Raw genomic sequence first — 27,589 nt, 5'->3', positions numbered from 1 at the left:
CTGACAGACGGATCGGACATTCATGGTCCCCAGAGGAGAGAAGCTCACCGCCTCCGACGAGGCCTGAGCGTCTTCGTCTTGTGTTACCGTGACGATCAAGTTCATGAATCTTTGTTTTGTTTTGACGGATTTCCACAAAGTTTTTTTTTATTTATCCACAAATTTTTATTTTTATTTCTATTGCTTGTCTTAATGTCCAACGTCTTTCCTTGCCTCTGTAAAGCACTATGAATTGCCTCGTGTACGAATTGTGCTGTACAAATAAACTTGCCTTGCCTTACACTCTGTTTGTCATTATTGGTTCCGTGTCTCATTACTGATTCTCCTGTAGTTTCAGATCCCACCTTTCTTCCATGCCATCTCCTCACCTGCAGTCCATTTGCTCATCAGCCCCTCAGTTTATATATACCGGTCCATTTCCACTTGGTCCCTGCCAGGTTGTCTTGTGTAGTTTCAGTTTTTTGACTTCTTGTTCTGACCCTGCTTTGCCTGTCGTGGACTTTGGATACCTGCCTGCCTCTTGTCGGGTTTGTTTGCCTGTTTGATCTCCTGGGTTTGACCCTTGGACTGAGTAAACTGATCTTCCCTCTGCCTCAGAGTCGTGCTTTTGGGTTCTTCTTGCCAGTACCAGCAAACCTGACAGGTCAAATATTAAACTACAGTTCATCAATATATTACCTACATGTAGAAGAGGGCGGGGTCTATGAAAGGGAGAGCAGGTGAGGCCAGCCTCTGTTTGGTAGCATGATCAGAACATGGAATAATTCTTTCGATATTTGTTGCAGAAGATGTTTTCCTCGTCAGACTCTTCATGTTCGGCGAGGGAGACAGGTGTGAAAAGGACGAAACCTGTCTGTCTGCTGCTGTGACTTCATTCATCACTCAGTTCTTTATCTCTGTTTGTACTTCTGTTTCATATTTTTACTTTTATATAGTTTTGTGTTTATGTCGGCACAGTTATAGATTTAACTTCTCTGCAAACACTGAATATTTATCAGGTTTAAATTCATTTTAACGTCTGTCTGCTGTGTTATCAGTTCATTTCTTTTGTTTGTTTGTTTGTTTGCATGATGCTGCTGGATGCTCGAGGATCTGACATAACCAACCACACGGACTGTTCCAGTTTACAAAGGTGCGTTGACTTACGTTGTCTCGTTGTTTTTCGGATGTCAACGTGTTTCTGTTTCTTTTAGTCCACCGACAAAAACACTTTGAGAGAAGCCAGCCAGAGTTTGTACCAGATTTATTTGAACTTTTCACTTTGAACGTAGTTTAACAGTTTTCTGTCACGTTTCTGCCAGTGCTGCTGTTCTGTGTTTGATTTGTGTTGAATATTTAAATGGAGACCAGTGAATCATTTCTATGAGCAGGTGACCAGAAACAAACAAACATCCGTTTGTTTGTTTCTGGTCACCTGCTCATAGAAATGATTCACTGTGTGAACTGACATGTTATCTCATCTTGTGTGCGACAGTACGAGCATATTTGTAACATCAGTCCCACCCAGCTCTTCAACAGGAATCTTTAGTACACTTGAGGGAGATCGTCGTCCTCAGCTGGGTGTGACTCCTTCAGAGTTTTTAACAAATGTGGAATAATTGCAGATTTGCACGTGAAGTCGTTCTGGTACTGAAATGTTGTGCTTTTCCTCCGCCTCTGATCTGGCGTCATCGCTCAGGAGGAAACAGGTCTTAGAGATGAAGAGACTGTTTCCTGTGACGGAAAATGACTTTTCTCTATCTCAGCGAGCACATGTGAAACAGGAGACCGGCTCTGAGATAAGCTGAGACCGAGCGGCACCTACTGCTGCTGAGAACTCTCTGTGGGAAATGCACGGTGGTGGCGAAAAGGATGTCGCAGGGTCAACGAGGGCAGAAAGACTTTGAAGAGGCGGCAAACAGATCTGCAGACTTTCTGTTTCTGTCATCTTCTGATCGCAAGAAAACAGCCAGCAGCCTTAAAACGGCGTCCAACAAGAAGACACAGCAGCTAATGTTACTAATCTGTGCGTCTCTTTGTGCATTTAAAAACATCAAATTGATCAGAAACACACTGTAAATGATTATTGTAGCTGCAAACAGCTGACCTGTGATGGAATATCTACACGTGTGTGCTGTGTTCGCATGTCGATCGTTTCAAATGTCTAACCGCTCATTAGAAACACTTTGTGCTGATTTTAAAATGTCCAGAAACAAAGAAGTTTCTCCTGAAACGTGTCAGATCTCGAACAATGCTGTGAACTGTTCACGTCACAGAGCACTGTGTTTATATCCTCGATGTATTTTGAAGGAAGGCGTCTGTCTTTATCAGTGAGGCGAACCTCCTCTTGTCGTGTGAAGCGCTGACGTGCTTCAAAAAGTTTCTGAGCTTTGCTTCACAGGTTGTAATCAAAGCAAAGCTGCTCTGACAGAGAAGCTGAGGCTGCAAATCAAGTCAGCATCATGTTGGGTCACGCAGTCACTGACGTCTACAAATGAACCGGTTCTTTTAATTCTTGCAGCTCGGGGGCCCCCTGCTGGCTGCAGGGCCGCTGTTGAAACGTCAACAACCAAGTCCAGTTGTTCCAGGTTTAACCAGAACTGTGTCTCTGTTTGTTTCTGACATGATTTAACCACTGGGTGGAGCAGTTGATGAGGCAGTCTGTGAACTTAAAGTTTCATTATTTATCAATCAGCTTCTTTAATTATCCTTTGATTAAGTTCTGACCCGCTATCTACTACTGCCTCATCCTATAACTGTGGATATTTATCTTGTTCTGAATTATTAGTTTACATCGAACAGCACAAATTTTAGCAGAATATTAATGTCCTGTTAAATCCACAGAGTCATTCTAGTTTGTATTTTTTCATGTTTATTTTGAATTGATTTGACTGAGGTCAGGAAGTCGGTTTGAAAGAAGACGAGAAGAAAAGACTTTGTTCATGTTTGTTTATTCATCGTGTAAACCTTCAGTCTGTTCACACATCCCATCAGTAAAGTCTGTTCAATGACTCTTGTTCAGTGAGTTCATGTACAGATTCACTTCATCCACACAATCAGTTTGTCTGAGCAGAATCTCACATATGTACAAGAAAAGAATGGATCATCTCCTTATTGATTATTTGATTATAGCTCATAGTTCCTCATTTGTACATTGATTTAAACAACATGTGATCTGACAAACAAATCAATGGAAATGTAATTCTAGATTTCTTTACAAAATATCTAGGACAAAGGAAGGTGTGCTGCTTCCTCTCTTCAGACTCAGGCAGTGGAAGAGAAACAACAACATACAAACACATCAATGAATGACAAGACGCCAAAGTACCGCCCATAATGTTTGATTGACAGGTGATCTCTGTGCAGTGAAGAAATGCCACAACAATCAGCTCTCAGCAACAAACATGGAGACAGAATGAGTTTCAGATTTAAAACAGAATTTAACCCACTGTCCCTTCAATGACTTCTGTCTATTTCACTTTACTAAACTCAGCAGATCCCCCCAAAACATAAAGTCCAGCATAGAGAGGCTGAGTGAACGTGGTCTGGACTCTGTGGAGGAGAGTCATGGTTTCAGAGACGCTGTAGAAGGACAGAATACCTGCACTGTGATCCAGGTACACTCCAACTCTGGAGGACCGAGGACCTGAGACGGGAGTTTTGACTTTGTTGTAATAAAAGTTATAACTGTTTGTGTCACAATCTAACTTCCAAGATTTGTCATTGTGTCCAAATAAACATTCATATGATCTCCCTGCTCTGCTGATATTCTTGTATGTGACTGCTACATCAACTCCTCCTCTCCTCTCCACCTCCCAGTAACAACGTCCAGTCAGTCTCTCTCTACTCAGGACCTGATAATAATCAGTGAATCTGTCTGGGTGACTAGAATAAGACTGAGTTTTTTCCATTCCTGTCACTTTTCTGTTCCCCTCAGATAATAACAGCCATGTGTTTGCTGTGTTTGGATCCAGTGTGAGTTCACGTGAATATTTTAAGAACTCAGCTCTGGTCTTGGGCTCTGGTTCTGGTCCTGACAGTGAAACATGGACTTCAGTGTCTGTCAGTGAGATGTTTGTCCGTTGGTCCCTCAGAACGTCCTGTAGTTTATCTCTGAGCTCTGACACAGCAGCTGTCACATCCTCAAAGTCCCTCAGAGGACGGATATTGATGCTGGATGAGTCTGTAGATTGGCTGAGTCGTGACAGTGAGGGGTAGTTGTGTAGAAACTGGTTGTGGTCCTCTGTGTGTGAGAGCTTCTTCAGATCAGCGTCTTTCCTCTTCAGCTCAGTGATCTCCTGCTCCAGCTTCTCCTGAAGATCTTTGACTCGACTCACTTCAGTTTCCTGCTGGGATCTGACCTGCTGCTTCACATCAGACCTTCTTTTCTCCATGAGACGGATCAGCTCAGTGAAGATCTTCTCACTGTCCTCCACTGCTTTATCAGCAGAGCCATTGATAGCCTCCACCTCCTGTTGGAGCTCCTTCACATCTTTCTCTCTGTCCTGGATTCTCTGCTGGATGTTTAGTCGACTCACCTCGAGCTCTCTCTGCCTCTCAGTCCTTTCTGCTGCAGCTGAGACTGTGTCGTGGCCTTTATGTTCATCCACAGAGCAGAGATAACAGATACACTGCTGATCAGTACGGCAGAACATCTTCATCACCTCATCATGACGAGAGCAGATGTTCTCCTGGAGCTTCTTGGAGGGCTCCACCAGCTTGTGTTTCTTTAATGGAGCTACATCATGATGAGGCTGGAGGTGTTTCTCACAGTAAGAGGCCAGACAGACCAGACAGGACTTCAGAGCTTTCAGTTTTCTCCCAGTGCAGACATCACAGGCCACATCTTCAGGTCCAGCATAGCAGTGATCAGCAGGAGCAGCTTGGAGTCCAGTCTTCTTCAGTTCCTCCACTAAAGCTGCTAACATGGTGTTTTTCTTCAGGACAGGCCTCGGTGTGAAGGTCTGCCTACACTGAGGGCAGCTGTGGATTCTCTTCTTATCCTCTCCATCCCAGAAGTTTTGAATACAGTTCATGCAGTAGCTGTGTCCACAGGGAATAGTCACCGGATCCTTCAGTAGATCCAGACAGATCGGACAAGAGAAGGTTTCCCGGTCCAGTTTATTTCCTTGCTGCGCCATTTCTCCTCTCCGCGTCGACGACTGTCTGAGTTTGACTTCCTCAGAAATGAAACTAGTTTGAGCTCTGATCTCAACAACATGCGGCCTGTCAGCTGACACGTCAGCACATGTTGGTTCCACCCATCTTCAAACTGTAGATCTGAGGGGGAGGGAACAAGGAAACATGAGCAGGGTGGAGCTGGCTGTGTTTGAGGATGTTTGAGGACACAGGATTGCACAATAACGTGCAGTTGTAGCCCTCTGCACTCACACACACAGAAAATGTAGAAACAGATATTCAAATGTCTGGAAACAGACAAAAGACTCAGCGTGTCTGACTTCACTCCATGTACAGTGACAGAAGGACTGAGTATCAGTCATAAAGTTCACATCAAAACTGTTTAAATCAGTTCAAAGAGGCAAATATATCAATTCAACCTGATACCAGAACAATCAATGATCACTTCTATGGTTCCACAAAGAAAAGTACAAAACAAAAACACTCCCCGTTCACAGCTTTGCTCTGAACCGTGCTCCAGCGTTCTTTAACCCATCTGGTTCCTCGTAGACCGGTTACACTGGAAGAACCGCCTCAGTAAGAAATGTACTCCTGTTACTTTGAATGCACAAAAGAGACATCTGTACTAAATTTGCAGTGAAACAAAACACAAAGCCACTGACTGAGCGTGTAGTAAAAAGTATTCTCTGTCTGAACACGCTGCACGGCTGCAGTCACAGCACGCCTGATGTCTTTCATTTCACGCCGTCAACACAAACCTCAAATGAATCCTGAGACTCCACAGACTCCAGCAGTATAAGTCGTATGACTGCACGACCAAAACTCACTGAATAAACCATCCAAGAAGAAGCAAAACAAAGTCCAGTTTGGACGTTTCCAGCTTCGTGTTGTGTCTTTGCTGTTTGTGTCATCAAAAGTTGAAACCACTAGTAATGACTGTGTGTCTCTGGCTCATCCGGTCTCCATTCATTTGTCTGGCATGGGGAAGGGACTGCAGTGGGCGTACCTCCCAGCTCCATGCCAACACCGGTCTATGTCTCTATCTGGTGGCTGAATGCTAGTATTGACACAAATAATCCACACAGCAGTATGTTCCTCTAACTCAGACCAATCTGTACATACTTCATACCTCACTGTGGCTTCTTGATTTCTCCATGTATCTGCCTGTATAAGCAGGAAGCTCTTCAGTCATATGAGCATTGATCAGCATTCATGCTGTTTCTTCATATTTCAGTGTTTCTTGGAGATTTATCTGATTTATAACGTGGATTTATGGGAAAAAAAGTGTTTTGAGGTGAAACTCAATAAAAAGTCAACATGTAAACAGTAAACATGTAGTCTGAGTCTATCTTTATGAACTGATTCATAAATGTTGAATTTTAATGTGTTTTCATCAAACTTACAGTTACAGTTGGAGTCAAAGAGGAAGCGAAGACATTCAGCTGCATCATTATCCATTATTACATTCACACATCGTGGCGCTTATTTACAGAATCATTTCCTCCTGTGAAGTTGAAAGCAAAATAAAAGCACGAGAAAGTAAAGCTTGTTTTTTGTTTTGTTTTTTTTAGATGAATTAGGAGCTTTTATTCTGAAAACCTCCGTAGCTTACTTCACCTCTGAAATAGCTGACGTGGTGTGTGGTATGAAAAAAATAACTTCAGCTCAGTGAATCATTCAAACTAATTCAGTTTCATTTTATGAACATTGATTAAAAAATCGATCACTGATGCCAATGAATAATTCTGAGAGTAAAAGTGTCAAATAAATATTCAGACATGTTTCTGGGCCCATCCATGTCCTCTTTTATTCTTTCACTTACTTTGATCTGCATTAGACATTAGTGTTGTAGTCCTTAATGCAGCAAAACTCAGACACCAGCACACAACTGTGGCTGTCTGTGAAGGTTCTCGGTCATCCAGGTCAACTTTCTTTGAGAAGAGTTCAGTCTGGAGCAACTGGACTTGTTTGTAGATCCATGAAGACGTTTCACCTCTCATCCATGAGGCTTCTTCAGCTCTGACTGACTGGTGGGGAAACCCAGATATTGAACCTAGATGGGAGCGTTACCCAGGCCATTGTTTTCACTTGGTTTGTAAGTGCTCCTTGTTGCTGTGGTCAGAGTCATTAAGGTCACCTGACCTCACTATTCAAAGAGTGAACATTATAGGGCAGCTGTAGCAGTACTGCTGGTACACCACAAAGACTGCAGGGAGGGAACAATCTGTCCAAAAAGACATTTGTAAACTGCTCCTGTGGCCACAAATTTCACTCTACAGAAATCATTTCAAGATAGAAACATAGGAAGTTTTGTGGTTGTCGCTCTGATAACACTGCTGAAGCTGTCAGACTTGGAGTTTTGGTGGGAAACGCACTGATTGGTCATGATCACCCACCGACAGCCCCATTGACTGCCATGTGAAAAGAGAGAGGACATTTCTGGAGGACAGCAGATCTACCGGTTTCTTTCCATCGCTCTAATGCTCACATTTCCTCACTTTAGCCACATAAAATATACATGTAGACGTTCAGGAACATCTCAGGATGCTCACAGTGAAGCCCGTTCAGTGATACAATCTACGGTTTTCCCACAAAGCCTTCCTGTTTGAGGGGTAGTTTCAGGGTTTTCTCTCTCTCTCTCTCTCTCTCAGCTGTGTCAAATTTCACAGGAGCCACTGTGGTTAATTGCTCTGCTCTGATTGGTGGCCTCCACCTGGCCCTGGTTGCGTGGCAACCAAAGCCTGCAGCTCACAAGCCTGACTGTGATTAACTTAGTGGAAGTCTCTGTATAATATCAGTGACTGTCAATGCTACATTTATAATGCCTGCCATTATGTCCTCTCTCATTAACAGACAGACAGGCAACAAGATAAAAGTCTTCCAAAATAAGAGTCCCTTCAAAATAAAAGTCTTTGTAAAACTCTCTCATTAACAGAGACAAGCACACACTGTCAGAAGATGACAGCTACTTAATGTATGGGTGAGTCAGAAATGTTCTCGACCTCCACAGACAATGCTGTAGGTCCTTTCATCCCTTCACAGAAGACTGGACAACAATTCACACCTGACCTCAGGTGACCTTAAACTTAAAGACTCTGACAGCAGCTGTCACAACATCAAGGAGCACTAACGAACCAAGTGTAAATGACCTGGTTAATCATCTCATCTCATCTCAGGTTAAATACCTGAGTTTCCCCAGAAGTCAGTCAAAACTGAAGAAGCCTCTTGGATGAGAGGTGAAATGTTGACAACCAAGTCCAGTTGTTCCAGATTTAACCAGAACTGTGTCTCTGTTTGTATCTGACATGATTTAACCACTGGGTGGAGCAGTTGATGAGGCAGTCTGGGAACTTAAAGTTTCATTATTTATCAATCAGCTTCTTTAATTATCCTTTGATTAAGTTCTGACCCGCTATCTACTACTGCCTCATCCTATAACTGTGGATATTTATCTTGTTCTGAATTATTAGTTTACATCAAACAGCACAAATTTTAGCAGAATATTAATGTCATGTTAAATCCACAGAGTCATTCTAGTTTGTATTTTTTCATTCATGTTTATTTTGAATTGATTTGACTGAGGTCAGGAAGTCGGTTTGAATGAAGACGAGAAGAAAAGACTTTGTTCATGTTTGTTTATTCGTCGTGTAAACCTTCAGTCTGTTCACACATCCCATCAGTAAAGTCTGTTCAATGACTCTTGTTCAGTGAGTTCATGTACAGATTCACTTCATCCACACAATCAGTTTGTCTGAGCAGAATCTCACATATGTACAAGAAAAGAATGGATCATCTCCTTATTGATTATTTGATTATAGCTCATAGTTCCTCATTTGTACATTGATTTAAACAACATGTGATCTGACAAACAAATCAATGGAAATGTAATTCTAGATTTCTTTACAAAATATCTAGGACAAAGGAAGGTGTGCTGCTTTCTCTCTTCAGACTCAGGCAGTGGAAGAGAAACAACAACATACAAACACATCAATGAATGACAAGACGCCAAAGTACCGCCCATAATGTTTGATTGACAGGTGATCTCTGTGCAGTGAAGAAATGCCACAACAATCAGCTCTCAGCAACAAACATGGAGACAGAATGAGTTTCAGATTTAAAACAGAATTTAACCCACTGTCCCTTCAATGACTTCTGTCTATTTCACTTTACTAGTTAAGATATAATGTGTTAGTTTTTCCATTCGTGCATGAAAGAATCAAATTAAGTCAAGTCAGGCCAGTAGAAATTCAGTCCGTGACTAAAATGTGCACGTTTCTTGTTCATACATTGGACCTACACAGCTTTCACACACTGTCCTAATATACATTTCCTAATTTTTATAGATAACATATGAATAATTGTAGACAACCGAGTAGTCTACTGTTGCCTTAAAATGGGTGTTGTTTTTCTACTGATGATGACTTTACCTTCACCGTGTGTTTGTAAGCGTCGTGTGTAGTAACACTGGTGGCAATCACGGACTGAAAGGAGAAGTGGAGGAGGCCGTCAATTGAATTCTTAGCCGAATGTTCTGTTCTCTAATACGTCCTAAAGCGAAGAACGCACCAAGTTTCGGCTTTTCGTAGACACAACAACACGCGCGCGTACACCACACACACACACACGCACACACACACACACACACCACACACACACACGCCCTGTGGTGAAAATTAACAATTTACTCAATATATATACGCAGGTCCCGTTTTTGAAGTACTTGTCCTTTACTCAAGTTTATTCCAATTCATCTACTGCTAATTCGACTAATTTTCAAGGGGGGTGTACTTTTACTTCACGACATTCTTTAACTGCTAACTGCTTCTTTACATGCAACACATACGATCTACTTATTAACATATGCAGTGTGTACTACTTGTTGCGATTTCTAAACTTATACCTGCAACATATATATATATATATATATATATAATAGATAATATATATATAGATATATATATATATATATGTTTTTTTTTTACGAAACCCGGTTACAACCTGTTAAACCATCACAGTATACATATTTATAGGCCCATTATTTAGCATAGACATTTACTGCACAATCAACTGTATACAATACATTCCTATTAATTGTATCTTCGTATTGGATTTACAATATATTTTATGTAGTTTTAATTCTCTTTTATGTTTTATTCATATAGGCCCCAGTAGCTGACTCCTGTCAGTGGTGTTGCTGCCACATGTGGTTTTAGGGGAGGTTCGGCCATGCAGATAGCCGCAGACACACTTAACTGTCTATATTACTTTTCTGGTGGGTATCCTGTAGAACATGAGGACACATAATGGATGAACACTCACTGTGAGGACAAGTTTTTGCTCCTCATGACCAAATGAATAAAGCTGCTATACCCTCCTGGAAAGCTCACACAGTTCTTAGCTCCCAGCATTGAGTTTTTTACTGACTGGGACGGATTGCATTTTTACTTTGCAGCCTTTTATTAATGCTCCTATTTAACATTCATCTTAAACAGAAACCGGGAGACAATTTTCTTCTCCACTCTCTTTATTATCCCCAGTTTTCTTCTGTTTTACTCTTAGCTGCAATCTGAGACCTTACTGGATTGACTCTCATAAAAACAGACTATGGTTAGGACCGCTGTCCCACTGAGCAACGAAAGCTTTCACTAAGTTTCCACAAACAACATTTCCTGTTAGTTCAGTGAAAGTAACCGGTAAATAATCCACTGTGCTAAACACAAGGAAGAACCTGTAGTTCTGCTCGTATGATGGATTTTTGGCTCCTGTAAAATATCGTCCAAATAAAAGATGTCCTTGTTGTTTCTTAATCATGTTTTTCTGGTGCATTTAACGGTGCTGAGTTGTTTCATAGACATCTCTTTTTCTTTCCATGTTCATAAATCAATGTTTTTTATTTATTGTGCACTCAGGATATCAATCAAACTCTCTTGGTTATTAGTTTAGAAAGAATAACATTTAATCTGTTTCTCCACAAAATATAATGTATACTCTCTATTCAATGGCAAAGACTGTTCTCCAGAGATCACAGGTCCTGTGCTGCGCCCCTGCCGCGCAGCGACCAGTGTTAATTAAAATAATAAAGAAAAATAAGTTGCATTGAAGATGAAAATTCAGTCATCAATTCAATCAAGACATTCATCAATGTGTTAAGCTGTGGAACACAAGTGGAACTGAATTAATAAAACAACACAAAAATTCCTGAAATAAATGGAAAAAGCTAAAATGTTTTGACAAAACTAGACTCAATACCCATTGTTTCAACGTGGCCTAAAACGAACAAAAATGTTGAGACGTTTTAGTCCGACTAAAAGAATGACTAACAACAAATGATTTGGAAAGAACTAAAAGTGGCTAAGACTAAGAATGAAACTGTATAAAGACTAAGACGAAATTGAAAATGGGTGACAAATTACACTGGTCCTACTATTGGTTGTCACAAACAACATATAATACACAGATGTCCCAATCCTCCTTGACGTTACTGGTCTGAGTGGTTTTCACAGTCACAATAAAAAACATGGACTTCGCCTCTTTGGGTTTTGCTAATTTTATTTTACTTTAAAATATCTGTTGTTGATCAGAAGAAGGGCATCTTTAAAAATTTATATTGTTTGAAAATGTCTTTCTCAGGGATCGTGTTGAATGCACTTTTGTTCTCTGAGCTCTGGTTTTAATGTTAAGGGGCTTTGAAAACTAGCCACAGTAGAAAGGCCTACCATGTAGGATTTAACTTTATTTGTTAAAAAAAACGCTGGTTGAAGTGTAGCACCCTAATTTGAAGAAAGGGGTTTGCTAAAAAATTTTGATTGTGAGTGTCACTTTTTTGCATGCAAATTAAACAAAAAATCTAATAGAATGTCTATTTGAATCCATCGTAATGAAATGTTATTTTTTGCAATCAAAGGGTTGAATTTAACATTCATAGTGATTTACATGTGTTGTGATTTACATTTATATATTGTGTATCGCGATATACCGTAAATTCCGGACTACAGAGCGCACCTGTATTGTAAATGCTTTTTTTCTAACGTGTCTGTAACGCAGCTACCGTGAAATATATGTTTGTATCAGCAACACACAAATTACGTTTGCTTATGCTTTTTTACTCAAACAATGAACAGGAAAGTGCATGAACAGCATTCCATATCTCCTAATAACTGGTAAAAACATATGCACATATACTGCATCCTACCAGAAAAGTCACCTGATCGCCTTCTTCATCCTCCTCTTGCGCACTGAAACCATCAAAGTCCTCTACTTCAGTGTCCGAATTAAACAACCTCAGGATCTCATCACTTACTGCATCACTCTCCTCATTTTCGATGTCACTTGAGTGCGCACCGTCCTCTTCATCACGCAGCAGTCCAGCCTTTCGGAATCCGTTGGTGATGGTTGATGTTTTGACACAGCTCCACGCATTTAGGATCCACTGGCAGACTTGATTTAAAATGGTCTTCGCATGCGGCCTGTTTGGTAAAGATTTTTCGCCGCTTGTCATCCAAGCCTCCCACTCTTCACGCAGTGCCACTTTAAATCCCCGGTTCACGCTGATGTCCAGTGGCTGGAGATACTTAGTGGTACCCCCAGGAATCACAGCTGGAATTGTGTTTGTGCTCTTGATGGCAGCTTTCACTGACTCTGTTACATGGGCTCTCATGCTGTCCATAACGAGCAGTGTGTGTTTTACTTCATTGTTAGTGTTTGGTAGCCATAATTGTGGTTGACAAATTTCAGGAACCAAGCCTTGGTCAAAGCAGCCATGAGTTGTGTGAACCAGCAATGTCTTTTGTTCTTATGTGATCTATAATTATATTCTGACATCAACAAAAAGCAAACAAAAGGCCAATTAAATTTTTCATTTACAAGTTAAAGTAGCAGATTGTCTCCCACTTACTTATGTCCTACAAATAAAATGTCTATTTGGTATTCAATTATAAAGAAATTATTTTATTTTATTTTATTTTTATTTTATTTTATTTTATTTTTATTTTATTTTATTTTATTTCAATTGACACTGCCGTGTAAACAAGCACAAACGTTCTTGGTGTTTTGTTGCATTGAGAAACAGACTGAGGGCGCTGTAGAACACAGCAGTGTGGTGTACAAACTGATACACTGTGACAGAGAATAGAAAGATGAAGTGAAGCACAGTGTAAGTCTCTCAGCTAGTTACTTTAATTTATTTTTTTCATAAATACAGAAAATACTACGGTTCACCACAAAAAAAATCAGACAAAAAAAATCATAAAAACTGTCATGTCATTTGTTTAAATATGTCAAGGCAAACTCAAGCAGATTCCCCGCCCGCCCCCCCCCAAAACATAAAGTCCAGCTAGATGAGGCTGAGTGAACGTTGTGTGGTACTCTGGCGTGAGGAGAGTCATGGTTTCAGAGACGCTGTAGAAGGCAGATACCTGCACTGTGATCCAGGTAACTCCAACTCTGGAGCACCGAGGACCTGAGACGGAGTTTTGGATGTTATTGTACCCAAAAGTTATAACCGCTTTTGACCAATATAACGACCAAGATTTTCATAAGCACAATTCTCCAAATTCACATTCATCTGAGCTCCCTGCTCTGCGATGTTCTTGTATGCGACTGCCCATCAACTCCATATCTCCCCTCCCACCTCCCAGAACAACGTCCAGTCAGACTCGCTACTCCAGGACGATAACTGAATGAATCTGTCTGGGTGACTAGATAAAGACTGAGTTGACTCGTATATGTCACTTTCTGTTCCCTCAAATAAACATGATCGTGTTCTGTGTTTTTGGATCCATGTGGAGTTCACGTGAATATGTTAAGAACTCAGCTCTGGTCTTGGGCTCTGGTTCTGGTCCTGACAGTGAAACATGGACTTCGTTTCTGTCATGTAGATGTTTGTCCATTGGTCCTCAGAACGTCTGTAGTTTATCTCTGAGCTCGACACAAGCAGCTGTCACATCCTCAAAGTCCCTCAGAGACGGATATGATGCTGGATGAGTCGTAGATTGGCTGAGGTCGTGACAGTAGGGTAGTGTGTAGAAACTGGTTGTGGTCCTCTGTGTGTGAGAGCTTCTCCAGCTCAGCGTCTTCCTCTTCAGCTCGTGATCTCCTGCTCCAGCTTCTCCTGAAAGATCTTTGACTCGACTCACTTCAGTTTCTGCTGGATCTGACCTGCCGCTTCACATGCAGACCTTCTTTCCCATGAGACGTCAGCTCAGTGAAGAGCTCTCCATGCCTCCACTGCTTTAATCAGCAAGCCATTGATAGTCCACCTCCTGTGGAGCTCCTTCACATCTTTCTCTCTGTCCTGGATTCTCTGCGGGATGTTTAGTCGACTCACCTCGAGCTCTCTCTGCCTCTCAGTCCTTTCCTGGCTGCAGCTGAGACTGTGTCGGGCCTTTATGTTCACATCCAGAGCAGAGAACAGATACACTGCTGATCAGTACGGCAGAACATCTTCATCACCGTCATCATGAAGAGAGCAGATGTTCTCCTGGAGTTCTTGGAGGGCCCACCAGCTTGTGTTTCTTTAAATGGCTATCATCATGAAGGGCTGGAGGTGTTTTCCACAGTAAGAGGCCAGACAGACCAGACAGGACTACAGAGCGTCAGTTTTCTCTCCCAGTGCAGACATCACAGTGCCACATCTTCAGGTCCGCATAGCAGTGATCAAGCAGGAGCAGCTTGGAGTCCAGTCTTCTCATTTCCTCCACTAAAGGCGCTAACATGGTGTTTTTTCTTCAGGACGGCCTTCGGTGTGAAGGTCTGCTACACTAGGGCAGCTTTGGATTCTCTCTATCCGTTCTCCATCCCAGTGGCTTTTGATACAGTTCATGCAGTAGCTTGTCCACCAGGAATAGTCACCGGATCCTTAGTAGATCCAGACAGAGTCGGACAAGAGAAGGTTTCCGTCCAGCTGAACCCTTTCTGCGCCATTTCTCCTCCTCTCGCGTCCGCTCTGAGTTTGACTTCCTCAGAAATGAAACTAGTTGAGCTCTGATCTCAACAACATGCGTCCTGGTCGCTGACACGATCAGCACATGTTGGTTCCGGTGTCTGTAACGCAGCTACCGTGAAATATATGTTTGTATCAGCAACACACAAATTACGTTGCTTATGCTTTTTTACTCAAACAATGAACATGAAAGTGCATGAACAGCATTCCAGTATCTCCTAATAACTGGTAAAAACATATGCCATATACTGCATCCTACCAGAAAAGTCACTGATCGCCTTCTTCATCCTCCTCTTGCGCACTGAAACCATCAAAGTCCTCTACTTCAGTGTCCGAATTAAACAACCTCAGGATCTCATCACTTACTGCATCACTCTCCTCATTTTCGATGTCACTTGAGTGCGCACCGTCCTCTTCATCACGCAGCAGTCCAGCCTTTCGGAATCCGTTGGTGATGGTTGATGTTTTGACACAGCTCCACGCATTTAGGATCCACTGGCAGACTTGATTTAAAGATGCTCTTCGCATGCGGCCTGTTTTGGTAAAAGATTTTTCGCCGCTTGTCATCCAAGCCTCCCACTCTTCACGCAGTGCCACTTTAAATCCCCGGTTCACGCTGATGTCCAGTGGCTGGAGATACTTAGTGGTACCCCCAGGAATCACAGCTGGAATTGTGTTTGTGCTCTTGATGGCAGCTTTCACTGACTCTGTTACATGGGCTCTCATGCTGTCCATAACGAGCAGTGTGTGTTTTACTTCATTGTTAGTGTTGTAGCCATGATTGTGGTTGACAAATTTCAGGAACCAAGCCTTGGTCAAAGCAGCCATGAGTTGTGAACCAGCAATGTCTTTTGTTCTTATGTGATCTATAATTATATTCTGACATCAACAAAAAGCAACAAAAGGCCAATTAAATTTTTCATTTACAAGTTAAAGTAGCAGATTGTCTCCCACTTACTTATTCCTACAAAATAAAATGTCTATTTGGTATTCAATTATAAGAATTATTTTATTTTATTTTATTTTATTTTATTTTATTTCGTTCTCCCGCTCCAGCAGGTGGCAGTAAACGCAGCACCGCGTATCCCCGCTGCCATTAAAACCTCCAACAAATAACAGCACCGCGTTTGTGGCTGTGACGCGCCAACCAACCAATCAGAGGACAGCCTCACCGCTGCCCGGTAACCATCGACCAATAGGAAGCGTCTGTTGATCACCGGTGTGTCGCTCTGTCCGCGTCCCGGTGTCGGAGCCTCCACAGCGGCCGAAGATGAGCGTGTCTCTGAGGTAAAGCAGCCGCCTCACCTCGCTCCCTTCACGGCCTCAGCACCGGACAGCACCGTCACGTTAGCACGTTAGCACGTTAGCACGTTAGCCTTCAGGCTTCAGCGTTTGTTTGTTCGGTTTAAGGTGGAATGCTGACGTAGCCTAGCCTCGGCTCGGCTCTGTTTAAGGTGGAATGCTAACGTTTCTTAGCTTGGCTCTGTTTAAGGTGGAATGCTAACGTAGCCTAGCCTCCGCTCGGTTTAAGGTGGAATGCTTAAGGTGGAATGCTAACGTTAGCAGCAGTGAGCAGCTCATCCACTCACTGCTGTCCAATCTGAGGGTCCCGACCCCTTCTGTGGGTCGCCAAAAGCTTCAAAAAGGGGTCGCAGCATTTCACCGTAGAAACTGTTTATGAACTATTTTCAATAAGTTATAGTTACATTACATTTACGTTACATTACATTTAGTCATGTAGCTCAGGGTATACCGAGTACATACGGGCCGATACTTTTCTTAAGTGTGTTTGTGATGTTTCCTTTTTTATTCTTAAACAGTTTAAACCCAGCACAGAATCAGGACAACGTTTATAGTTCAATAGAAAATGCTTTAATATCACTTTTAAATTAAAAAGTACCAGTAAACAAATTAAAACAAACAAGTACTGTTGAGAAACTATGATACAAAAATGAAATTAAAATTCTCAACAAAACAAAAACAACAGCTGGTGAAAATATAAATAATATGACTAGCATCGATCCGATACCGATACCGACTTGGTATCGGTACTGTCGATATCTGGATCGATCCGCCCACCACTAGCTCAGGACGTCCCAAACCTTTCAGCCCGCGACCCCCAGAAACAACGGCACCAGTGATGTAACGATACACTCAACACACGACTCGATTCGGTTCACGATTTTTTGTTCACGATGCGATTTTTTTCACGTTTTTTTTCTCCGTACCTACGTAGTGACGTGACGTCTGACGTTGAACAAATGAATCACCAACCAGTGACTTTTTTAAGATGACGTAAGAAAAAGAACATATCCTACTTCTCTCGTGTTCGTGAAGAATCGCGATTCATTTTTTCTGTCAGCCGGTGAATCGTCACGATGCATCGTTGCATCTCGAGTTACGAAAATTCAAATTAATTTCATATTTAAATACTTTTTGTTACAATTATGGATAAAAATGTTGCTGTTTCTAAAAGTTTCTTACACTTTTATTCAAAGCGAGTTTTTGGGGTTCAGTATCTTTGCGCCAATGACACTTGGACATGCAGACTGGAGGAGCTGGGGATCGAACCACCGACCATCTGATCGGTGGACGACCCGCTGAGCCACAGCTCGTACAGTCAGATAACACGAAACATCACGACGATAATAAAAAAAACTTTATTTCCAAACGATGTGTAACGTTGTCAGAGTGTTTGGAGAATGTTGCAGCATCGTTTTTTGTTTATTCCCACGACTTGAATGTTAATTCACACATCAATAATTAATTAATAATAATAAACAAATCACAGTTCGTGTTAGAGTGAAGCTGGAGTCGATCCGACCTCGTCTCGTCCTTTTCTGTCCCGTGAAGTCGAGACTCAAAAGAATCTTTTCATAACCACTTTTCCTTGACGTCCATGGAAAACGTGACGAGGTCAAGGAAAGATGTGAAGGACGGGTCATAAGGAGTTAGGATTAATCAGCAGCGGTAACTTCATGATGACCTTCAGGACGCTGGACGTCACAAAGGCGTTTGCAGCAGCTCGTGTCAGACTTCTGTTGTGCTCGTCTTTCCAGAACCGAACTCCCGGCGGACAAAAACAAGCGTAAGAAGAGGCGAGAGCTCACCAAGGACCAGAAACATGAAATCAAAGAAGCCTTCGAGTTGTTCGACACCGACAAAGACAAAGAAATCGACTACCACGAGCTGAAGGTGAGCGCGATCTGCACTCGAGTATTTGTTCTGATCAAACAGCCAATCATCAACCAGAACCAGAACCAGCAGCAGCTGATCTCACTGCCTAGTCCAGCAGCAGTCAGCCCAGCTCGGCGTCTGTCTTTCAGCCTTTTATTTCACCAAGCTCTCACCAACCACTAAAAGTCAGTCCCACATTTACTCTTGTCCGGCGGCTTCTTGCTCGCTCACTCTCTCCTTTTCTCTTCTTAGCTTCCTCCGTCAGCGTCCTCTTCACTCTCTCCTCCTCTGCCATCATGTCCGTAGAAGCTGCTGAACACCGGTTACATTGCTAACGCTCTCCCAGCTCAGGTTCTGGCACGACACCAGCTCTGCTCCCCCGGGCCTCTAAACCTCCTCTTCTTCTTCCCGCTGGTCCAAAACGCCCATACTGGACCGGGCGCGTACACGCGGCGATGCGCGGCTGTTCTTTGTCAATGTTTCAGACACCACAACCAACAATTTGACCCTTGAAATAAAATCAGTTATTTGTAGCCAACTGTTTTAACCGTTGCCATGGTAATGGTACAGTCATATTTCCCGTCATGCTGGTTTGATCACACGTGGCGGCTGCTCGGCGAGCTCAGAGTTCAGGTATCGCCTCAGATCGCCGCACCGCTTCAACTTTTGGCCCAATCAGGTGAAAACGTAACTTCGCGCACGGCTTCATATCTACGAACATATAGAAGTGACATGTTCACCCACGATTCAGTGCAAAAGAGCCAACTTCTAAACTTTATTGTCCAGCTGAGGACGGAGAATCAACGAGTCACGATCGTGTCGTGATGTTTCCACTCCTCTGATCAGGATGGAAGTACGTCCTAACGTTAAATCTGTCAACGCTTAAACATGCCAACAGGTGGCGATGCGCGCGCTCGGCTTTGAGGTGAAGAAGGTGGACGTGTTGAAGATCCTTAAAGACTACGACAGAGAGGGGAATGGCAAAATAACGTTCGAGGACTTCAACGAAGTCGGTAAGTTTGCCTTCGGTTTCCGTCACGGGTCTTCACGCCGTCTCTCCGGTGAATCCTTGACGCGCTCGTGTCGTCGTCTTCTCCGCAGTGACCGATCGCATCCTGGAGCGAGACCCCAAGGAGGAGATCATGAAGGCCTTCAAGCTGTTCGACGACGACGAGTCGGGAAGGATCAGCCTGAGGAACCTGAGACGGGTGGCACGGGAACTCGGGGAGAACATCAGCGACGAGGAGCTGCGCAGCATGATCGACGAGTTCGACGCGGACGGAGACGGTGAAAGTAAGAGCTCAAACCGTCGACTCAAGGTCGAAAATTCTTTATTTCCAGGAAGATCCTTGGTGTGGAAGTATCTACGTTCGTTATGCTTCTCCACTCGTCCTTTAATCTGTCTGCAGGTTGTCTGTAGGTTGTCTGCAGGTTGTCTGCAGGTTGTCTGTATTCGTGGCTGAACTGTTTTTTTTCTTCTTTTCCAGTAAATCAGGACGAGTTCCTGTCCATCATGACCGGAGACTCCTGCTGAGGACGTTGATGTTTGTCTGCTCGTCCATGAAGGTGGACATGGACATGATGAGTCCTCTGAAGTGGTTTCTACTGGAATCATCACCCAGGACTGTCGTCAAAGTGTCGTCGACCGTCTTCTTGAAGCGTTCTGAAGTGACTCTGTCTTCATATTTCATGTTGTCGTCGATCATTTTTTAAAGTTTACATAACGTGAATGTTTGAATGTGTTTATTTATTTTGTACTGAATAAATCACTTTGCCGACAAATCTTTCTTTATCTTCACTACGTTTACTTTAAATGTCCAGTGTGTCGGATTTATGCCATCTAGTAGTGAAGCTGACAGTCTGCGGGGACGTCAGAGACTACTTCCAGGTTTTAGACAGTCTGCGGGACATCACAGAGACTACGTCCAGGTTTTAGACAGTCTGCGGGGACGTCACGGAGACTACGTCCAGGTTTTAGACAGTCTCAGAGACTATGTCCAGGTTTTAGACAGTCTGCGGGGACGTCACGGAGACTACGTCCAGGTTTTAGACAGTCTGTTAGGACATCATGGAGACTACGTGTGTGTGTGTGTGTGTGTGTGTGTGTGTGTGTGTTGGCGCTGAAGGTCAGCACTGATGTTGACTCTCAGACCGGCCTCTGGTCCTCGCTGCAGGGACGGTCTTCATGACTTGCCCTTGCACTGGCACATGCTCAGCTGTTGGACTGAAGCAACATGCTCCAGAAATAAACCGGCCCAGTTCCTCCCCAGTTACAACCTCAGAGTCGCCCCCCTGTGGCTTTCACTATACCACACACACACACACACTTTTGTACTGCTGGTAATCATCTTGTGTTGATGAGACTTCTAAAAATAAGTCGGTCTGGCGGACCCCGTCAGGGTCTGATGATTGCTCTCTGGTTAGCGGGTTAGCATCGGCTCCAGATTTAGATGGACTAACTCGTTTACTCTCAGAGTACTCGAGTATCTCCATTTTACTTCACTACTTTGAGTATGGTGCAGTAAAAAGTTCAATCTGCACCGTGTTTATCTGCTGAACTTTAGTGTGCAGCTGCAGATTATTATTAATAACAATAAAAACAATAATAAAGAATAAGTAGAAAACACATTCACACAAAGTGATTTAAAAGAAGTTTTTCCCTTTCCTTTATTTGTCTTGTTCATCACTTTATTTATTTTATAGTAATTATGATTTCGTCGGGGCGTCACTGTGACGTCATTTGTCATTAATTTTCAGAATTTTAATCAAAGAATTAACGACGAGAATAATCAGCAGCTGACTTTATTTCATGCTCGTCTTTTAAATATTTGAATACCTGACAAATGAAATCTTTAATTCTCGAATCAGGAGCAGCGACAATTATTTTAATTATTTAAAAGAGTTTCACTTTTTAATGTTTTTATAATATTCAGTGACAGGAAATGTTTTTTAAAGTTTGACTGAAACGATCAAAATTGTTGCCAAGGAATGTTGTCGGTTGACAAAAATCGATTAATTGACAATTATAATTTTCAAGTATTGATTACAGATATTTTTTTCTTAATTAGTTGATGAATTAATCAATCTGTAATTCCATCAAATCCATTTTTTAAAATGTTTTTCTTTAGAGTTGTAAGATTTGGTGAGGAGAAGACAAAAATCTGCTTCGAACATGCTTTTATTTTGTTAATTTAACGCTTTTATTGTGAAAATACATATTGCTCTTCAAAATAAAATGTTTAAAAAACAAAGCTATATTTGAAGATTTTCAAATGGATTTCAGAGTCGAGCTGCTTTAAATGCCGATCATTTCACGACGCGGTGGCCGTGCAGGTCGAGGTCATTCTTACGAGAAAGGTCAAAGGTCACGGCCTCCCACCTGGGCGCCGGTGTCACCCTCCCAGCTGACACGCGTCATAAACGCTCACACCTTCCTGAGCCGCGAAGCTTCATTCACCGAGAAACTTTAAGCACGACTGATAATGCTTCAACATGCCGTCACAGATCGGTCCAAACGGTCCAAACGGGCCTCGTCCTCCCGTCCCCCCTGTGTTCGCCTGTCTCGGTGAGGGTCGGAGGTTAAGTGTTGTCACATGGTCGGCATAACTCGCCTAATGACTGACAGGTGGACACAAGAGCCGGACTGCGACTCTGGTTACCGATGAGGCAGTTTAAAGGCGCCCGCTGTGCAAACAGAGCGACACGTAACGATGGACGTGTTGGACGATTCATTTAATTTATAAAGCACCAAATCAGAACAAAGTAATCTCTGGACGTAGTCTCCGTGACGTCCTCACAGACTGTCTGAAACCTGGACGTAGTCTCCGTGACGTCCACACAGACTGTCTAAAACCTGGACGTAGTCTCCGTGAAGTCCACACAGACTGTCTAAAACCTGGACGTAGTCTCCAAGACGTCCTCCCAGACTGTCTAAAACCTGGATGTAGTCTCTGAGACGTCCCCGCAGACTATCTAAAGCCTGGACGTAGTCTCCGTGACGTCCCCGCAAACTGTCTAAAACCTGGACGTAGTCTCCGTGACGTCCTCGCAGACTGTCTAAAACAAGCAAGCTTACTTAGCTCGCCTCTTAGCTTGAGCAGCTTTCACCTTTTTAAGAAAAGTTCAAACTTTTATTGACTGAATAGTTTTTATATTTCACATTTTTAGTATTTGCTGACACGTTTTAAACCAAATAAATGAAATGAAGTTAAATCAGCAGACTAATGGACGATCAGAGTTGGAGAAAGTGATCAGGTGATCAAGAAAGCAGTCTGATTAAACTCTGGACTTCCTTCATGGACGAGGTGAACGAGGGGAGCGGGCACAGACATGAGGAGGGAATGCCTCGAGACAAGCTGTGGATCGTGGACTATGCCTGGCAGTTGGCTGAGGATGGATTAGTTTACACACGCTCATGGCTTTCATGGTAACTCTATCTGTCCAACTGCCCAGCTTCATCCAGCCTGCACCGCACTGCAGCGGACCTTATCCCTCCCTCGGTAAACCGAAAGACATCGTAGTCTTTGAACGAGGAACAGTCGCACTGAACGCCACCAAAGTGAAAAATACTCGAGTCAGGCAGTGGTGGAGGAAATAAAAGTACAAATACCACACTGTAAAAATACTCTTACAGCTTAAAGTCATTGTTGGAAGTGAAGCTGGACGTAGTCTCTGTGACGTCCCCACAGACTGTCTAAAACCTGGACGTAGTCTCTGACGTCTCATATTTCCTGTGGTGGTACGAGGTGTCCAAAGTTTAACAAACTGTATTTCCGAGCTTTCAGAGCTACACATTTCGTGAATGTTGGTGTCGTATGACCCGACCCAGACGGGTGTGTGTTGGCGTCCGTCCTGCCTCTCCGGTGTGTGTGTGTTTTTTTTTTCGGGGTGTGTCTTTTCAGTGAGTCAGCCATGTTATTGCACCGATGTTGGATGGATTCATACATCATCGAAGTCAAAAGAGCCTTTCCTCTCTGTGACAGCAGCGGACAGCTGAGGGTAATCCTCGGCCCGGCAGATGCTCGCTGTGCTCATGTGTAGGACGCGCTCGCGGGTTTGATCTCTCTCTCTCTCTGGATGTAATGTGTCGAGCCGCCGGTCTTTGGAGCAGTAATCCTGGGCTCTTACGCCGAGGCCCACGGAGGCCCTGAGTGTCAGCAACACATTTTTCAGCCCCCCCCCCCCACACACACACACACACACACACACACACACACACACACACACTCAGGCAGCATCACTGACACCTCAGAGCTAAATATACTGTGAGTGACAACGACAGGTGACCGGGCCGCTCCACAGGCCGGCCGGGCCAGCTCGGACACAGGAGGTCACTGGGTATGAGTGTACGAGTGCAAAAGAGGTGTGTGTGTGTGTGTGTGTGTGTGTGTGTGTGTGTGTGTGTGTGTGTGTGTGTGTGTTGATGGGACGGAGGGGGTGGTGTTTGGACGTCAGGGTCTGATGAGCGTAGACTATCTCGGCTCACTGCGGACTGATCTCAGATCCAAACGCAGCCCAGTTCTGGGTCCCCCCTCTTCTCTAAGCCAGCTGGTCTGGCTTAAAGTCACTTCTACTTTCATTTTCTTTATTATTTTTTAATCCTTTCTTGTTTGATACAAGGGATCGACTGAGCGACACCCACAGCTGGAGCTGCTGGGGAACCTTCCAGGTGAAGACAGAACTAAAAAGCACCGGTGAGTGAAGGAAGCTTGGACAGCATTGTGGAATATTGCTCAATGTTGGAGGAAAATGATGTTTACTGGACAGCAAGTTTAAGCTGAAAACTTTAGATAATATGTCTTTTTGCTTTTTTTTCGACCACTTGGTGGCAGCAGAAACAATCTGTAATCATAAGAATCCAGTCCAAGTCCAAGTTAGGTCTCTTTTAGCTCTGTTTTTGGTCTCCACCACCACCTGGACAGCAATGTTGAGTTGTAAACTTAAAATTAAAGCAGGAGTCGTTGTTCTTTCTCTTTATTTTGACCACTTGGTGACAACAGAAACAATCTGTCAACATAAAAATGACAGTGTGCAGCAGCGTGGCATTTTTCTGGCTCTGTTTTTGGTCTCCACCACATGCTCAGGGAATTATCTGTCTGTTCAGCTGCTGAATGCTACGCTGTGTTCACCAGCTCGTGTCTGTCTGCTGGCCAATACTGATATTTACTGCGCATATACTCCTTTATCTGAATAATATCAGCCAATATATTGAGAGTAAAACCAAAACAATGAGCTGAAAGACTGTAAAGTGCTCACTGCATTATTATCTGATCCGTGTTTGAAGTGAAGGTTCATGGTTTGAATCCCTCAGTACATTAACTGGTGACTGAATTGTCCGTTGGTGTGAGTGTTTGCTTGTCTCTGTGTTGAACCGATGACTCGTTCAGGGCGTACCCCGCCTCTCGCCCCGATGCCAGCTGGGATTGGCTCCACTTGGTGGTTGATGAGCGCAGCTTTAATGATAATAAGTTAATTTTTTTGACAGCTGTATTATTCTTATCATGCGGTCAGTAAACGTTGTAAAATTAATGTTTGATTTAAACTCACGCTGAAGTTTTTAGCTTGTGGAAAATATTTTTATATTTCATATATTTGGCAACTTTAACTTCCAATGAAACGGAAAGTTTTAAAAATGAGACATTAAAACGGAATTTTGAATAATTTAATATATTATATTAATAAATAAACAACATAAATGCTACATGAAAACCAGTCGACTCATCACACACAGCGTTCTTTGTAATTTAATAAAAACTATTATTAAACTATTATTATATTTACAGTGTAGGAATGCTGCACTGATTGATATTATGTCTGATGTTATATTAACGTGACTGCAGTTCCTGTGCAGCGTTTTAGCTTCTTTCAGCTCATTGTTTTGGTTTCACAGCACGCAAACACACAGACACACACACACGAGTGAACTAAATTAAACTCAGTTATACTAAACTAAATATTAAGCTTAACTAAACTAAATAAACTAACTTGAACTGGACTGATGATCAGCTGATCTCTGCAGTTCTTAAAGTGTCCGCAGGGCGGCGCTCATGACCCGGATCACTGATCACCTGTTGAAAAGTTACATTAAAATAACACACACACACACACACACACACACACACATACATCATGAACTTTGACTTCATTTACTGATTCTGTTTATTTCCTCTGCGTGTGTGTGCGTGTGTGTGTGTGTGTGTGTGTGTGTGTGTGTGTGTGTGTGTGCGTGCGCGTCCCCGTGACGATGCCGCCTCCTGACGTCCAGGTGCTTTGCTGACCAGCCTGAGGAGCGCGTGCTCACCGATGGACTGAACCGCTGGACGGAGACACCCACGAGAGGAAGTCAACGAGCGCAGAGGTAAGGAGCTGTGCGTGATGCGGGGCGTGCGTGATGCGGGGCGTGCGTGAGCTGACACGAGAAACAACAGGAAACTAAACACAGGCGGGATAATCCTCCAGCCGCTCCTTCTTCCCCGCTCAGCTCACTCTCTGTGTCCGTGTTCGGAGAGCTTCAGCTCGGCTTGTTTGACGGGGCAGGTTGTGGTTTTAGAGCCCGGAGCTGGAGCCCGGTTCACGGGCTTTTGTGGAGCCGCGGACCGGTCTACTTCACCCGGCAGAGGCTGGTGGAAAGAGTCGCAGCATCGTGCCATGTGAGGAGGAAAAGTGTTTCTACAGCAACACTTGGTAAGAAGACTGATGGAAGTTCTGTCATCATTATTATTATTATTATTATTATTATTATTATTATTATTATTATTAATCTGACACAGGCGGACCTCCTGACCTGAAACAAAGACCACCTCCTCCAACATCATGAAACATTCACAGGAGCAGAGAGGAGCCGTTAACTATTCATGGCGGGGGGGGCTTAGTAGTCGTAGTTCACACAGCAGATTGCCGTATACGTGTTCAGACTCAGATACTCTGACGTTCATATGTCTTGTTCAGTGTCAGGGACGAGGACGGTACACATCTGTTCCACGTTAAAACACCTACTATACGTAACTGTTCCTTATCATACAAGAACGTGTTCCTGATCGTACAGAACGTGTTCCTGATCAAAACGTAACGTGTTTCCTGATCATACAGAACGTGTTCCTGATGACAGAACGTTTTCCTGATCAAACGTAACGTTGTCCTGACAAACGAACGTGTTTTCCTCATCAAGTATCGTGTTCTGATCATTTACAGAACGTGTTCCTGATCTACGTAACGTGTTCCGATCATACGTAAAAGTGTTCCTGATCATACGTAAGTGTTCCTGACATACGTAACGTGTTCCTGATCCATAACAGAACGTGTTCCTCGATCATACGTACGTGTTCTGATCATACGTAACGTGTTCCGATCTACGCTAACGTGTTCCTGATCATACGTAACGTGTTCCTGATCATACGAACGTGTTCCTGATATACGTAAACGTGGTCCTGATCGTAAGTAACGTGTTCCTGATCCTTACAGAACGTGTTCCTGATCATACGTAACGTGTTCCTGCTCATACCGAACGTGTTCCTGATCATACGTAACGTGTTCTGATCCTTCCGTAACGTGTTCCTGATATACGTAACTTGTTCCTGAACATACGTAACGGTCCTGGGGTGGGGGGGGGGTTGGGACCATACGTAACTTTTCCTGATCATACGAACGTGTTCCTGATCATACGTAACGTGTTCCTGATCATACAGAACGTGTCCTGACCATACGTAACGTGTTCCTGATCATATCGGTACGTGTTCTGACATACGTAACCGTGTTCCTTATCATACAGAACTTGTTCCTGATCATACGTAACGTGTTCCTGATCATACGTAAGTGTTCCTGATTCAAACGTAACGTGTTCCTATCATACAGACCCTGTTCCTGATCATACGTACCGGTTCTGATCATACGTAACGTGTTCCTCGATTCAACGTTAACGTGTTCCGACATACGTAACGGTTCCTGATCATCCAGAACGTGTTCCTGATCATACAGAACGTGTTCCTGATCTACGAAACGTGTTCCTGCTCATACGAACGTGTTGCCTGATCATACCAGACACGTGTTCCTGACATACTACGTGTTCCTGATTCATACCGAACGTGTTCCTGACATACAGACCGTGTTCCTGATCATACAGAACGTGTTTTCCTGATCATACGTAACGTGTTCTGATTCATACGTAACGTGTTCCTGATAATACAGAACGTTGTTCCTGACAACGTAACGTTTTCCTGATCCCTACGTAAACTTGTCCTGATCTACGTAACGTGTTCCGATCCTACGTAACGTGTTCCTGATATACGTAACGTGTTCCTGATATTACGTAACGTGTTTCCTGATTTCTACGTAACGTTTTCTGATTACTAACGTGTT

At 43.2% G+C, this 27,589-nt stretch overlaps 3 protein-coding genes and 1 long non-coding RNA gene across 7 annotated transcripts in view; 3 read left to right on the top strand and 1 right to left on the bottom strand.

Moving 5' to 3' along the window:
- Positions 1-241: 241 nt before the first annotated feature.
- Positions 242-2,813, top strand: LOC113746376 (uncharacterized). Of its 2 annotated transcripts, none has more exons than XR_003462812.1 (3): positions 242-643; positions 786-1,132; positions 1,679-2,813. It is a non-coding gene; the product is annotated as an uncharacterized LOC113746376 (long non-coding RNA). The 2 variants fall into 2 exon arrangements; XR_003462813.1 differs by lacking the exon at positions 1,679-2,813 and adding an exon at positions 1,475-1,561.
- Positions 2,814-2,913: 100 nt separating this feature from the next.
- Positions 2,914-5,120, bottom strand: LOC113746250 (tripartite motif-containing protein 16-like). Its single transcript, XM_027281018.1, has one exon. The coding sequence runs from the start codon at positions 5,118-5,120 to the stop codon at positions 3,450-3,452; it is 1,671 nt and encodes a 556-aa protein (XP_027136819.1). The 3' UTR covers positions 2,914-3,449.
- Positions 5,121-16,193: 11,073 nt separating this feature from the next.
- On the top strand, positions 16,194-20,017 carry cetn3 (centrin 3). The gene is made up of 5 exons (XM_019278631.2): positions 16,194-16,345; positions 18,118-18,253; positions 19,134-19,248; positions 19,337-19,528; positions 19,723-20,017. The coding sequence occupies exons 1-5, from the start codon at positions 16,329-16,331 to the stop codon at positions 19,767-19,769; spliced, it is 507 nt and encodes a 168-aa protein (XP_019134176.2). The 5' UTR covers positions 16,194-16,328; the 3' UTR covers positions 19,770-20,017.
- A 3,693-nt stretch (positions 20,018-23,710) lies between these two features.
- Positions 23,711-27,589, top strand: part of LOC104938666 (myocyte-specific enhancer factor 2C) — a 24,400-nt gene continuing 20,521 nt past the window's right edge. For 2 of the 3 annotated variants that reach the window (XM_010755089.3, XM_010755087.3), the window contains exons 1-2: positions 23,711-23,928; positions 25,500-25,592. The gene's annotated coding sequence lies outside the window, so the exon portion shown is untranslated. Of the gene's footprint in view, positions 23,929-25,499; positions 25,593-25,627; positions 25,919-27,589 lie in introns of those variants that run through there. The other variant, XM_010755088.3, reaches the window with a different exon arrangement.

This window comes from Larimichthys crocea, chromosome VIII (assembly GCF_000972845.2).
Source record: "Larimichthys crocea isolate SSNF chromosome VIII, L_crocea_2.0, whole genome shotgun sequence".
Lineage (NCBI taxonomy): Eukaryota > Metazoa > Chordata > Actinopteri > Sciaenidae > Larimichthys > Larimichthys crocea.
The sequence above is the reverse complement of the archived record's forward strand: the minus strand, read 5'-3'. Positions and strand labels throughout refer to the sequence as shown.

Bases quoted from the DNA above. Each gene is read 5' to 3' on its own strand.
- LOC113746250 (XM_027281018.1), bottom strand. From the start codon at position 5,120: ATGGCGCAGCAAGGAAATAAACTGGACCGGGAAACCTTCTCTTGTCCG.
- cetn3 (XM_019278631.2), top strand. The intron at 18,254-19,133 runs GTGAGCGCGATC...ACATGCCAACAG, and splicing joins TCGACTACCACGAGCTGAAG to GTGGCGATGCGCGCGCTCGG. The intron at 19,529-19,722 runs GTAAGAGCTCAA...CTTCTTTTCCAG, and splicing joins CGCGGACGGAGACGGTGAAA to TAAATCAGGACGAGTTCCTG.